Raw genomic sequence first — 15,256 nt, forward strand, 5'->3', positions numbered from 1 at the left:
TCAAGTGGATAGCATTAGATGAATAAGTGACATTTATTCATAACCTAAACAACAAAATAGGTTTTTTCTTTTTGATCAAGGTAACAAAGACTATAATTAAAACAACCATGAATTGGTAAATAACATTAAATCAAGAGTCAATAAAACATACTGTGGATAAATATCTGTTAGTAGAAAATTATTATTCAATTATGTGTGACTGTTAAACCAAATGTACTGTAAACACACATTGAGTTGAAATGGGTATTGTTTATATAACTACACTGTATATAAACATTTTTCATTCAGTTACTGATTAACTGTTATGTATAGTACACAGATGATGTGAACTGGGTTATACAGAGAGCTGACTTCAGCAACGATTTGGTTGCTGGTGAAACTGCACCTAATCGTGACCATACTACAAACTCAGATACCGGTCGCTATATCACTGTTACTACTAAAAGACCAAACTTTAAAGGTATTAACAGAATACTTTTCTTATTATAATAATAACAACTATGATACTTTCTTTATTATTCAGTCCAGTATAGAAAAAATTTAAAATAAACAACTGGTTAAGCAAAATTGACAATGGAAGTGTAATTGAGCAACCAATGAAAATAACGAGTGAAATGTCGATTACACTAAAAGCAGTAAAAGTTTGTCTACATTTAAGATGTACTAGAATCAAAATCTAGTTTATTTTATTGTATTATCGCTCTTGAAAGCTAAAGAACAGGTAATTAGAAAGGAATTTTTCCATGATGCTATTAACTTTCCAGGAGACACAGCAAGACTTGTGAGTCCTGTGTTTGAACCCACAACTGGTGAAGATCAGTGTTTCTTTGTATTTTATGCACACCTAACAACCCAAATAGAAGGTGGTGGTTTATTTGTTTACTACAGGACTGAGAAAGGTGGTGAATTAAAACTGCTATGGCAGAGAAGTGACCAAACTTCATTCTTTTCCAGGTATGCCAGCCTAGTTAAACATTAATGCATTTGATTATTCTGTATGGTAATATCAGTGGTTGTAATCTTAAGTCCAAATCTAACATTTTTTACTCACGATTTTTTTTCTAACATTTTTTACTCACGAAAAGCAGACTTGTGCATGGTCTTTTTTTATAGTCTCTTGAAATGATAAGCAAATCGCTTGGTATTTATAGTCAGCACTTTTAGTCGTTAATAACCTATGCCTACAAACACTGAAATGGTAAAAAAAACTGTTCGAACATCAAACCAATAGTCACAAGAAACCAAGCCCTAACTCAGACTCCTATACTCTATTGCCTTTTATTGCTAACAGCTTGGTACTTAATTTTTGAGACAGTTATAAAATGTGATGTAGCTTCTAACTGTTTTTTTTTTATTTAGGTTCAACTTGGAGTTAAATGAATTGTTTGCCCAGCCATGGCAACTTGTGATTGTTGCTAAAGTAGGTGGACAAGATTATGGAGATATTACATTAGATGACCTTGTTTTTCGATATGGTTGTGTTGTCTCTGATAACCAGATACTTCCTACTGGAACAACTCCAGTTCCTACACAAAGTCCTTGTCCTAGCTACCAACATATGTGTCAAGATCGAACATGCATTGATAGCAACTTATGGTATGTGATTGGAAATATTGTGTGCCCCCATAACAGTTCATTTTTAGAGGTTTTATTTATGGTCATGTTCTACTTTTTACCTTCTTTAAAGCCTCCAACCCAATGGACTGTCCAAAATATCAGACACACAAACATACAGAAAAATAAACCAAAAACACTCAGTCACAAAGCGTTATATATGATAAGTTGTCTACAACCATAAGGTGTATGAAACAAAACACTTGTGTTATAATGTTTTACCTTATGGTTTATAATTACAGGTGTGACTTTAAACCAGACTGTCTAGATGGTTCTGATGAAACAATGTGTGGAAATTGTGATTTTGAAGATTCCTGGTGTGGTTGGAGTGATTGGAGTTCAGGACATTATAAATGGAACAGAGAGAATGCAACAATTGTTGTTGATCCATTAGGTCCTAATACTGATGGAAGTGGAAATCCAAATGGATTGTGAGTTTCCTATTTTCATGTTAAACAACTCTTTTTTTAGGGTAACAGAATTACCCAGCACGTCTAAGCAGCAAAACTTCAGTAATAATGAGTACCAGGAATTAATAAACCAGTTCAATCGCATAAAAACCTCTGTAATTTTATGTGTAGTCTTATTGCCACTTACACCAGTCTGACACAGTGGTTAGCATGACTGTCTCTAATTCAGAGGTTAAGGTTTAAAGATCGTCACTGATACCATTGTACAGATATACCTCTTTGGGCAAAACACTTAATGACAATTAATCAACCCACCGGTATACAATTGGTTCTTTGCTTTCATATTTAAAGTGATACATAACATTTATCTTATAACATGTTAGATAAATCCAAACCAAATTCATTCTAGCTTCATGCACGTCGATGCTACACAAAGTACATTCCTGGCTTCAGCAGAACTAATGAGTCCACCGTTTGGTCAAACCGGATTAGCATGTACCATGACCTTCATGCATTATCAAGGAGGTACTGCACACTCGGGAATAACGATGATACAGGTAAAAATGTTTTAGTAAGGGCAATGTAGTTCTTAGTGCTGGTAGTCTTGTGGGTGTGTTTTCGACAAGTCATGTAATGGATATTGCTACAACCAAATGGCAAGTAATAGTTTGTCAAAGTTGGCAGTCAATCAACAATAAAAAGTACCTCAAAAAATCATCCACGAAGTGTTTGTAGATCCAAGTGGTCGGATGTGTAAAAACGTAATGGTGCGCAATAAGACACCCGCGGCATAGCCTTTGTTATCTTGCCATGTAGGAATATATATATATTTCTTTCATTGTTTTTTAATTGTTTAATTATTGTCATCAAATTTGTACGGAATATAAAGGTTGGAAACTTTGCACCCGATGAAAGACGAGATTTTCAAATATCATGGATAAGAATATCCAACCAACCTAATGAATGGGTACAAGGGGTTGTGGAGATAGGTAACACAAGATTCTCTTACTTTTTTAAAAAAAAATATATAATTTTACCATAAATCCCAAGGAGCTTATATAGTTAACGTTGGGATTGGGCTTATTGTAATTTCTCATGTAATTGTTTTGGTAAATACAAACCTGGTAGTTAAGGGTGCATACCAACAAAAATTAAATTTTATATATGGATAGAGATGCCTAAATGTGACCTAAAGGTATCATCAAAGTTTTGTAAAATAATACAGCTTTTAAAAAATTGCGTAAAAAAATCCGCCACAGTAAAACAATTTGGCTGTTTTGACAATGCATAGGATTTCCCATAAGAAAAAAAGACACGGAACTTTGACCGTTTCTAAAGTACTGAAGAAAAGTCAAATTTTATTTTGGACTTGGTACAATAAATGTCTCTTTGTGAATATATAAAAAAACGTAAACTTTATTATGTTTTAATTTTTCGATTGAACCTACCTACTTACCAGGTTATGCTGACTCAGCAATTATTCGGACCTAATGTTTAACACAAGCAATTTACTTTTTTATAAAGAAAATGGTACAGCAGGTACTAGTGAGACATTTTGAACATTGTAAAAAAGTGTTAAAAATTAGCTTATAGAAAAAAGTGCAGAGTCAGCATATTATATAGCTATGTCCTATCGGAAATTTAAACATAATAAAGTCTATGTTTTACAATTTTTTATACATATTCTTAAAGAAGAAGCATTTATTAGGCCAAATCAGAAATAAAGTTTAAATTTCTCTAAAATTTTAAAAACCAAAAACGATTAAAGTTGAGTGATTTTTTTCTAACAGACAATCCCATGCATTGTCTCACAGCCAATATTTTTTACTCCAGCGGTTGAATTTGTTTTTTAACCTTTTAAGAGCTTTTTACGTTTTTTTATGACTTGCAGCAACAGGAGAACAAACATAAAAAACGGCACAAGCCTAATTAAGTTGAAAAACAGTTAGGAAGATACTGCTAGTTTAAAGTTTAGGATATAATTTCATGTGAAAATGTAAACAAAAAGAGATCTAAAAGCTTAACATGGGGGTGATGCATGACCAACCGTTAAGAATTGTAATATTTTGGTTGCAGGCGATTGGGATGCGGGGTTTCATGTTAAGATTGTTGGCATGCCCTGTTTAAGAGGATTTGATTGTAACGACCTTGCTGTGGATGATGTTCAATTTCAATACTGTCAACCTGGTGACATACCTCCACATTATGACCAGGTATTATCTTTTAAAACATCTTAATATTATTTTAAACATTTAGTTCATCATCATAGTACATAAGTCCAGTGGTCACCGAAGCATATGGTGCACAATAGGATATGGATGCTGTAACATTAGGTTAGCAAGCAAAGATAAATAAGTGAACATTATTTTGCAGTTGGATTGTGATTTTGATAATGGGCAGTGTGGTTGGTTTAATTATCAGCATGATGATTTTAATTGGAAACGTAAACCTGGCACAGATGATATTCTTAACACTGGTCCATCATATGATCACACACAAGGTATTATTGTGTTGTTACATGTCATTATATGTGTTAATGTGAATTTACTATAAAGGCAAAGGTGGTAGTGGTGAATACATGTTTATTGATGCTGGTAGCAGACTACAGCCAGATTTAGCCGCAGTTTTAACTACTATGAATCAAACAGCAATGCCGGGAAATGGAAAATGCATCACATTCTGGTAAATATTATTACAAACCATTTAATATTGTTAATGTGTGTATTTTAATGATTTTATCAATAATTCCTGTCTTTCTCATGTTTGTTTTTGGTTATCAAATTTAGAAAGATTATGTAATGATTTGTACACCCGTGCCATGACACACTGGTTGGAGCTCTCGCCTCATCCTCGGGAAATCAGATTTCAGCTTCGAAGCTATCATAATTTAGAGCATGTTTGGCTGAGGGCCTCACGTAAGGATAAACAAGATACATTCATGCATAAAAGGAATAAGTCTTTTAGCAGCTCACCAGGGACCTAGGATTGAGGCTAGATTTGGCACATTAACTTTAATTCTAATAAATGCATATGATGCTAAATTTGGTTTTTATAAAGGTACCACATGTATGGTCCGAGCATTGGTACCCTCAACCTGGAAATCAAAAAATGGGGGAAATCCGACACTGGCTATGATGAGTGGAATGTAATATGGTCACAAACTGGAACACAAGGAAACATGTATGTTGATTATTTCTTATGTTTTTATCAGTGCTATTTGATTCTGGTACGCTTACGATGTGTTTTGGGCAAGTGATTGGTCCAACCACGTAGTAACTAATAGATTGTCCAAGTTGTCAAACACAAGAAACAAATCAACTACGCTTAAAATAACTTAGTTTGTGATACCAGGCTCAGGTTTACATGCTTGATTATATTATTTCTCACCCTAGGTGGAAGCAAGCACAGGTTCACGATTGGTCGACATATTTTAATTGGCAGTTAAGATTCGTTGCATTCCGAGGTGGCTATGATGGTGATATTGCAATTGATGATGTGCTTATATTAAATGGTAATTATTAAACATGTTATAGCACAGTTATAAATAAGTAGCACCAGTTTCACTACCTTTATTTTTTAAATAATGTATTTCAAAACCTTTATCACGTTGAAAACCAGAGTGAATCTTGAAATAACCGTATAATAACAACTTGCCACAAAATCTATTTTAGACTTATTTATACCTTGCTTATATATTCCCAGATGGGATAATGAAAATAATAAATAACAGGTGACTGTCCTGAGCCACAGACGGAATGTAATTTTGAGGCAAATAAATGTAATTGGAAGGATGGTGATGGTGATTATACATGGTGGGTGGAGAAAGCTGAAGGTGCTGGTGATTATCGACCATCTGTGGATCATACATCAAGATCTTCATCTGGTTCATATCTTTATAATGGCGCTTACGCTCACACAACTCCAGGTATAATTATTGGTATTATTTTTTATTGTGGGATCTGTGGGGCAAGATTCTTCAAGGTTCTAACCCATTAGTCACTGATGGGTTGTATAATTTGTCAGCCATGCATAGAAAAGAAAACAAAGCTAATCACTCACAAATTTGCATACCTGTCGCTCATAAGTGGTGTATGAAATAGAACATCTGTGTTATAACTGTTTTGTCCCTCCATGTGAGGATAAATAAGTGCCATTTATTTTTCCCATCATGAACTATATATATCCCATCATGAACTATATATAGGATTTTTTCCCATCATGAACTATATATAGGAAACCCGATATGCCAGCCACATTTTATTATTATTTGCATTGCCCTGTCACGTTGGGATAAATGAGTGTTGTATAAAAACTAACTATTACATAACCAAGGTTCAAAATGTCAACTTGTGACTCACGTTTTCCCACAAAGTGAAGCTGATTGTTTGGAGTTTTGGTATTACATGTATGGTAAAACAGATGAGAACAATCCCGGAACTTTAAATATTTACAAAAGATTGGATGATTTGTTTATTGATAAACTTGTATGGTCTTTGTCTGGAAATCAGGTAGATTAACTTGTTTGATGTTATGTTTATATCTTCAAATTTTAACTTGGATATTTAATTAATGAAATGATAATTGAACTATTTCAACATCGCTCCTTTTTTATAGATGTATGATATCAAATGTATACATATGTATCCACAATCTTGACTGATGTTAAACAAAAGATCTAATAATCTGTTAACTATAAATTGTTAAAACCTAATTCAGGGTGACCTATGGGAATACGCATCAGTAACAATTACAAGTAGTGACACACCGTATTCGGTTATAATGGAAGCAGTAATAGCTGATGTATCAAACCCATATTCCATAGCTGTTGATGATGTGAAACTTACACAAGGATCTTGTGCACCAAAAGGGAATTGTAACTTTGAAACTGGATTGTGTGGCTGGCATAATACATATGGAGAAGGTACATTATACTTTTTTATTCTATATCACCGTTTTTAAATCTTTTTTATGGCAGTCCAAATATTTATCATAGAGAAGCAGCGTAATATTTAGCCAAACAAAAATGACTACATGTATACTTTACATAACTATTTGCAAGCATACAATATAATGGCTTTTATTTTACAATTAGAGTCATGTGACATTTTTAATCTATTGTAGTCAGTGACCTGACCAAATGGCAACCCAGAGAGCACAGTGTTGTATACATGTGTTATATATAACTCGTACATTGTTTATATTATAGGTGATGATTTTGATTGGATTTGGAGCAGTGGTGCAACCCCGAGCTCATACACAGGACCAACAGCTGATCATACAACAGGCACGGACGAAGGACATTATATTTATGTGGAATCAACTTCATTAAATCTTGGTGGTGAAAATGCAAGACTCACATCAGAAAAGTAAGATATTCCTTTATTTTTGTGATATGCTGTATTTCTACTTTAACCAACAGATAAATTAGCATATCAGTTAATGCTTTTTGCATGGATAAATAATACTTTGGGTAACAAATAATTATCTGACATATACAGAAACTGGCAAAACATGATCTTAAATAAATCTAAAAATAAATTGTCCTAAAATTATACTAAAGAAACCCCCCAATAAAAATATTTGGTTTCTTTAATATAGTTTTAAGCCATACCCCAAGCATAATATTGTCACAATGCCATATGTAATGTGCCTTAATATAACATTCGTTTTGCGATATAAGCTGTTCAAAAACAGTTTATGTTCATTTTCATTTAACTGCAGATTAAGTCCCACTGTTGGAACCTGTTTGCAATTTTGGTATCACATGAGCGGCAGGTCCACAGGAGAGCTTAATGTTCTTATTCAAACTGAATATGGTTTTAGCACACTATGGGGTAAGCAAATATATATAAACTGTCACAGCAGTTCTTAAGCTTTAATTTCAAATACAGGTTTGAGTGGTAACCAAGGTGACCAATGGAAAAAGAAGCGTTTGGATATCAAAATTGAGGTTCCATACAGAATTGTGTTCGAAGTTATTAAGAGCACTGTTGCTGATGCATCAGACATTGCACTTGATGATATAAACTTAGACATTGGAGCTAATTGCCAAGGTAAGCATCTAAGGTTATATAAACATTTTTATATTATAGTTCCATTAGTTTGATACTATGATACTTTATATGTACCATAGTTACATGAAACAATAAGAAAGTTTACATACCACTCTATTAAAGATATTTGTAATGAATAATTTAATCACTATCTCAAAGGGATGATCACACAAAAAATGTTTGGATGAATTGTCTCAATGTGTAAATTTTAAATTCAACAGGTTTATAAATGTGTTCTATTTTAGTTTAGTGTCACAAAGATTAATTTCATTTTTATTTTTTCTCAGGAGACATTTTAACAAGTGCGTCTCCACCCACCACTATACCGCCACCAATATATAGTGTCATGCCAGAGGATTGCACTTTTGAAACAAATCAGTGTGGTTGGGAAAATAGTGGTGTGGACATGATATGGCAGAGACAGACTGGTACTTCATCTGATGGAACAGATCTTGGACATGGACCTTCATTTGATCATACAACAGGAGGAGACAGTAAGATCTTATTATATTAGTTTAGTTAAACAATTTTATTGACACCATTAACAGTGGTCACAGAACTTATAACCAAAGAAAGTCAGGGTTCTAGTACTATATTTGCTGTGCCTGGGTAAGACACAGAATGATACTAATATTGCTGTAACAAGCCAAACAAATCATCATAAAGTTAGTTAGTGGTATAAGGTCTTTTTAGTCACATATAGATTCATGAATTTTGAGTTGCCCCAGCACATCTGAATAAATATATAATATTGGTTTTGTTCTCTCTCTAAAGGTGTTTATCATGTGAACATTGAATCGGCTGGTTTTGAAGATGGAAATTATTGCAAAATTGAAGTTAATGGGATTGACTATGCAGCAAACCAACGTGGACATAATGTTGTTGTTATAAATCCAAGAACCAAAGATATAACAAGTGTCTATTTTGATACATATGGATATGCAAGTGCTGTAAGTAAATTATGTTTCAAATTGTGTATTTTGGATCACTTACACATTATGTATTATCACAACAGTCTAGTGTAGTGGTTAGAACACTCGAATCATATTCAATGGACACCTGGTTCATGGCTGTATACACCATTGTGGGTGTGTTTGTCCTGGGGGGAAACGTATTATTGTATTTTTGCTCAAGCCCAGTGGTCACTAAACAGTTTCCCAAATTGTCACCAATACAGAAATAAAACATAAAAGTATAATCACTTACAAAATGACATACCATAGTTAATTATTCAGTATATTATATTAAAACACTTTGCTTTGCCATTTGCCGATAAAGAACTGATATTTATTTGTTTACACTAAATCTTTTTACACCAACAGGTTAAAGACATGATCACTTTTTTGGACAGTGTCCCATTTGAATCAGTTATAGCAATAGCTGTAATGGATGCAACACAAGGAGTCTTGTTTGATGAAAGTGATGTTGCTTTTATGGAAAGTTTGGGTGCCGGTGGTGGGAACTGCCCCGTGCAAACAGTTGGTACATAAAGCTTATATACTTGGCTTTAAATTCTGCTTTATATTTATGGCACAATGGTGGTGACACTGTAGCAAAATAGTTTAAGCATGTGCCTTGTAACCAGAGATTACCAGGTTCAAAGCTCATTTGCCCATAATGTTGGCAAAACTGTATTAAAAACGGCACCTAATGGTAATTGCCCCAACCCAGTGTTCACTAATGAGTTGTTTTTATACAGAATACTAAATAAAAGTATCACCTACAATGTTATGTAGATGGTAACTTGTAAGTGTGTCCGAAGTGTATGAAATAGAACACCCAAAGTGCCACGTGAACATTAATAATAGGCATTTATTTATACTGTATATCTATTTAAAGGTGTTCGAGATGCTTGGGCTATGTTGACTCAAAAAGTTCGAGACACAAACAGCTTACCTCAGTGGTTCCAATGTGTTTATGTGCCTAAAAATAATGGTATTGCTAAAATTGTACAATATGCTGAAACAGGTATAAAAATTTTTTTAAAAATACAGTATGAGTTTAATATATATTTATATAAATTGAAGGATACTACATGCATGGTCATGGGGCGGATATGTCAGATATATCACTTGCATATTTATCGACGGATAAGTACTATCCACCAACAGCTGTCAATGGAATTTGTGTTTCATTCTTCTACCATATGTTTGGGTCTAATGTTGGTAAACTGATGTTGTCAACACATACAGAAGATGGTAGTTTAAATGAGGTTGGTTTGCTAAGATTACATTGTTTCCTTGTGTATACATGCCTATCTCTACTAACACAACTTTAAATGTGCGCTAGACTTCTCAGTGTAATTATGTTTCACCTGTTACTGGCTTTGGTTGATCGAAGCATTATTATCACTTTACCCGTTGCATTTCTGCTATTAGAGTATTTTGCTTCCTTTATCAGTTTTAAAAACATGTTTCCCTAATTGTTGTACTATAATGAATAATGTCATAAAATATAATACATCATCTAATGATGTAGATATGGTCAAGAGAAGGAAGTGAAGATGACATATGGCGACCCGCAGATGTACATTGGACCAGCACAGCATCAGCTTATCGTTTATCATTTGTTATTCAACGTAACAATGGTTGGAGTGGTGACCTGTCTATTGATGATGTCACATTTGTTGATGGATTTTGCCCAGAGTCTGATGTTGGTTGTGAATTTGAACAAGACACGTGTAACTGGTTCAATGACCAAGCAGCTGATTTTATGTGGAAAAGAACTCAACTTGGTATATGCACAGTAATCCATGGAAATGTTTTTAACTGTTTTTTGTTATGTTAACTTTTTTAGAGGCTTGAGTTTTGAGGAACACTGGTTTAATGTAGACAATTTATAAAAAATAATCAATTAAGTTTTAACATCGGTTTGTTTAGGTGGAACAGGCAATGGACCAAATACAGACCACACAACAAATGATGCTGGTTATTACATGTCTGCTGATCCAAATGAAGGCAGTGACATTGGAGCAAAAGCACGATTTCTATCAGCTGTCTATTTTTCTGGTCAGAAAGCAGCTTGTGTTTTTCCGTTTGAATACAATGTAAGAAATAAAATGTTTTTTTAACAAACTTTAAATCATTTTTTTACATACACTTTGTTTTATAATGTTTTGTTTACATGGTTTAATTCTTAGGGTAAAACATATTATGAATGTACCAATGTTGATCACGACCAACTGTGGTGTTCAACTGACCCTGTGTACCAAGGTGGTGATGGTTATGTTAATTGTGATGAAACTGGTATAATATGGACAAGTGGAGGTACAGGTAGTGGACAACGCTGTGCGTTCCCATTCACATATAATGGGAAGACATATCATACTTGCACTTATGATGATTCGGATAAGGCTTGGTGTTCCACTACTGCTGTATATGCTGGTTACTGGGGTTACTGTCTTGGTAAGAACCATATTTGATGTTTTTTTTAAAACAGCCGGTCACAAATTTGCAAACCTGGTACGCATGTGTTAAAACTTCCAGTTGTTCGACCTTGCTCTGTTTAATAAGCAATCATCATTCTGTTTTATACATGCATATTTGAAATCCAGCAACATAATGTCCTAAATTTATTTTCACTTGGGTTTAACTTCCATCTTTTATTACATTGTTTTTATTTGTTGTTTGTTTTAAAGATTGACGTGTTATTTCCTATTCTATGTTTTACTCAATGTAATCTTAAGAAAACTTATTTTATTTTAGGTGGAAACTGCCTGTCTTTCTGGTACCATATGTCTGATGATACTGCTCCGTTAAGAATTAAGCAAAGTATTGGAAATGGAACAAACTTTTATCAAGAAGTAATTTCTTGGCAACGTACATCAAACCAGGGAGATGTGTGGAGGTTTGGGTCGGCTGAAATGTTTGCTTCATCATATCAGTGGCAAGCTGTGTTTGAAACTGAGACAGGTAGATATGTATGTTGTAATTGATTATATTTTTTGAAAACTAAATGCCACATAAAAATGAAAGAAGTTGTACTTTATAACATACCTATCATAGCATAATGGCTATGAAATTTGTAATGGGAAGTCAACAGGCTTGATGGAGTATTTTTATACCTTTGTTGTGAAGTTGTGATACGTTAAACAATTGTTGTCATATGGGCTATTTAGCGATATTTGCCTCTCTGCACTATTTGGTTGGTCAAATTAAATTTTACAAATAAAACAAAAACTATTTATATAACACAAGGATAACTAGATGATGCATTTTAAGAAGGTTACAGGATAAGAACAATATAATTAACTTTTAACAGATGGCTCCAAAGGTGTTGTAGCAATAGATGATGTCATACTGCTTGATACCGACTGTCCGCTACCTGGGCATTGTGATTTTGAACATGGAACTTGTGGTTATGTCAATGAAAGATCAGCTGTGGATGATTTAGATTGGTTAAGAGGTCGTAGTGCTGACTCTGCAGAAATAATTGGACCTGAATTTGATCACACAACTGGTTTGTGGTATATTTAAAATTGTAATTATATTTTCTACTAGTGATTTTTCATCAGAAACTCCTGATGGTTATTCAATGTTTGTGGAAATGAGTTTGGGAAATACCAACGATAAAGCTATGTTACTGTCGGAAACTTTTGAAGTTAATGCTGCAAGTGACAGGTTTGTTTAAGTTGTTATTACCTTGTTACAACTCATATAGTAGTCCTTCCACACAATAAGAAAACAATAGTAACCTTTTACACCTAACTATTACAGATGCTTGACATTCTGGTATCAAATCTATGGCTCGGGTATTCCATTGAATACAGGAGTTGGGACACTAAATATTTACATCTACAATGCTGAGAATCAGCAAAATGTTAAAATATGGACAATAAGTGGCTCACAAGGAAATATCTGGATCCAGCAGCAACTATTGATTGACCAATACCCATCAAATAACTTTTGGATTGTTTTTGAAGGTTACGAAGTTATAAATACCCAGCTTTCTAGAATAATATGAATCTGTTTATAAAATAATATAAATCTTTTATAAGGGTAAAAAAATTCACATATGGTACAACCAAACAGCATGCAATGTATGAAATACCATATCTGTGTTGTAACATCTAAAATTGCCTTGCCATGCAAGAATAAATACTTGATACTTCCATTTGTTTATATCATGCATTATTAAATCTCATACTTTTTTTTATAACAGCTGTAATTACATCAACCATTGGCCATATCGCAATAGATGACATCACTGTCAACTTGGATGGCTGTCCCACACCTGGCCCACCAACAACCACTGTAGCTTGGTTGACACATCCTGATCATGTTCCTACTAAAAATGATTGTGACTTTGAGAATGGGTAATTACAATATTTGTTTTTATCACACAATCGTAGATCATTTGGTACTTTGGAGATTAAAATTTGACCTAAACTTTAAACTATTGGCCATAATTGAAATATTACCTTTATGTTACTCCTAACACAACCTAATTGAAAAGTAATTAAGGTTTATGATAGAAGAATTATTTATTACTAGAGTAGCGCATGATCTCTGCAATGTTTAATAGGAAAGTTTAAAAACTGATCTCAATGCTTTTACTGTTTGGTATACAATTAACTAAAACACAAAAACACACATTTAGTTTCCATATTTTATTCTATATGAATAAGATCCTTTGACAACACCCACTCGGAAACCTGATTGCGATTTACTAAAAAGTATAAACTTTTAAACTAATATTAACATAGGTTTTGTTACTGGATTCGAGCACCAGATGATCCAGTAACCTGGCTACGAACAACAGGGGCTACTGATTCAACTTCAACTGGACCTAATGTGGATCACACAACTCTCTCGTCATCAGGACATTACGCTTATATTGATGCAACTGGTCAATATGAGGGTGCTAATGCTAGACTTATAAGTAGTGATATAACTCCGGGTAGGTATTTACAATCATATAACGTGGATGCTGTGTGAAAAATATTGTTTTTATTCTAATGGTTGAAGTCTATCTGTAATATGGTATGGGACCTGGAATTTTGGCCAGTGAATTAGCTCCTAATCACCAGTTTCTCAAGAAAATTAAATTTTGCTTTAAATAAAGCCAACTTTAAGTTGTTGTGCATGAAAATCTCTTCTAGGTTTACATATCATGTTGGGAAGCAAGAAAAGTTCTAGCAGAAGGTATAAATGTTTGTGCTTACTTTCCAGGTATTGATGGGCTCTGTATTGAATTCTGGTACTTCATGTATGGTAGAGATATCGGGTCCCTTAATGTATACTGGATGACAGGAGGTGGTGCTAACCAGGAGCTGTTGTGGACAAGACATGGTACGCGTGGACCACAGTGGAGCTATGGACAAGTCAGTTTTATTCAATAAAAATGTGACATTATTATTAACATATTGTTACAGGCACATGTTACTAAACAACAAACACTCCAAATGGTGATTGAAGCTACTGTAGGTCCTGCATGGGCTGGAGATATTGCTATTGATGATGTTACAGTAAGTACAACAGTTCTATTGATAGATACATGTTTTAACGTTTATATGTTTCAGTTTGATTATGGAAATTGCCCACCTACGTTGGATTGTGGTTTTGAGGGTGGTGATGGTGGGTTATGTGGGTATACAAATGATGATACAGCAGACTTTGTATGGATTAGAGGGAGTGGAAGAATAGATGGATACACAAAAGGTTTCAATTTATTACTCAATACTCTTTATAGTTTATGTAAACATATACTTACTTTTCACACACAAAAAATAAAACCAAAGGTTTTTATGTTCTTGGATTGATATCGCCACAATCGTAGTTATATGTAAGTAATTGGGAAAGATACTCTGCAGTAACTATTGGGTTGACTCAACTACCATGCTGAAAACATGCAAAGTTAAATAAATGGTAACTTGTAAGCAGGCAGGTAATGTATCAAATAGGACACTCCTGTGACAGCTTCCAATGCTGCTCTACTGTGCCGGATATATAAGTGCCATTCATTTACCTTACACAACATTATCCTTTAGGAATAGCATACGACCATACGTATGGAACTGCTGATGGTCATTACATGTACATGGATACTTCTGCTTCAACTGGTCAACGTTCTAGACTTGTTTCTAGGACTTACCCACCAACTAATGCCCAATGTTTGACATTTTATTCACATGTGTATGGATCAAATACAGGTTATATTAGCAGGTTATAATTAAAAATA

At 33.9% G+C, this 15,256-nt stretch overlaps 1 protein-coding gene across 2 annotated transcripts in view; it reads left to right on the top strand.

Moving 5' to 3' along the window:
• Positions 1-15,256, top strand: part of LOC149736251 (MAM and LDL-receptor class A domain-containing protein 2-like) — a 102,215-nt gene that overhangs the window by 60,638 nt on the left and 26,321 nt on the right. For both annotated transcript variants that reach the window (XM_089876945.1, XM_089876946.1), the window contains exons 124-158: positions 313-460; positions 765-954; positions 1,360-1,596; positions 1,857-2,045; positions 2,434-2,581; positions 2,914-3,013; positions 4,101-4,237; positions 4,398-4,524; positions 4,580-4,706; positions 5,082-5,204; positions 5,417-5,535; positions 5,755-5,949; positions 6,357-6,532; positions 6,741-6,945; positions 7,231-7,390; positions 7,746-7,858; positions 7,916-8,077; positions 8,365-8,571; positions 8,852-9,027; positions 9,400-9,559; positions 9,917-10,045; positions 10,105-10,289; positions 10,556-10,811; positions 10,957-11,123; positions 11,217-11,481; positions 11,782-11,988; positions 12,338-12,535; positions 12,591-12,696; positions 12,793-12,998; positions 13,238-13,391; positions 13,782-13,975; positions 14,248-14,399; positions 14,451-14,543; positions 14,598-14,736; positions 15,066-15,227. In XM_089876945.1, the coding sequence (XP_089733071.1) occupies positions 313-460; positions 765-954; positions 1,360-1,596; positions 1,857-2,045; positions 2,434-2,581; positions 2,914-3,013; positions 4,101-4,237; positions 4,398-4,524; positions 4,580-4,706; positions 5,082-5,204; positions 5,417-5,535; positions 5,755-5,949; positions 6,357-6,532; positions 6,741-6,945; positions 7,231-7,390; positions 7,746-7,858; positions 7,916-8,077; positions 8,365-8,571; positions 8,852-9,027; positions 9,400-9,559; positions 9,917-10,045; positions 10,105-10,289; positions 10,556-10,811; positions 10,957-11,123; positions 11,217-11,481; positions 11,782-11,988; positions 12,338-12,535; positions 12,591-12,696; positions 12,793-12,998; positions 13,238-13,391; positions 13,782-13,975; positions 14,248-14,399; positions 14,451-14,543; positions 14,598-14,736; positions 15,066-15,227 (5,812 nt within the window). The remainder of the gene's footprint in view (positions 1-312; positions 461-764; positions 955-1,359; positions 1,597-1,856; positions 2,046-2,433; positions 2,582-2,913; positions 3,014-4,100; positions 4,238-4,397; positions 4,525-4,579; positions 4,707-5,081; positions 5,205-5,416; positions 5,536-5,754; positions 5,950-6,356; positions 6,533-6,740; positions 6,946-7,230; positions 7,391-7,745; positions 7,859-7,915; positions 8,078-8,364; positions 8,572-8,851; positions 9,028-9,399; positions 9,560-9,916; positions 10,046-10,104; positions 10,290-10,555; positions 10,812-10,956; positions 11,124-11,216; positions 11,482-11,781; positions 11,989-12,337; positions 12,536-12,590; positions 12,697-12,792; positions 12,999-13,237; positions 13,392-13,781; positions 13,976-14,247; positions 14,400-14,450; positions 14,544-14,597; positions 14,737-15,065; positions 15,228-15,256) is intronic.

This window comes from Ciona robusta, chromosome 4 (genome assembly GCF_009617815.1).
Source record: "Ciona robusta chromosome 4, ASM961781v2".
Lineage (NCBI taxonomy): Eukaryota > Metazoa > Chordata > Ascidiacea > Phlebobranchia > Cionidae > Ciona > Ciona robusta.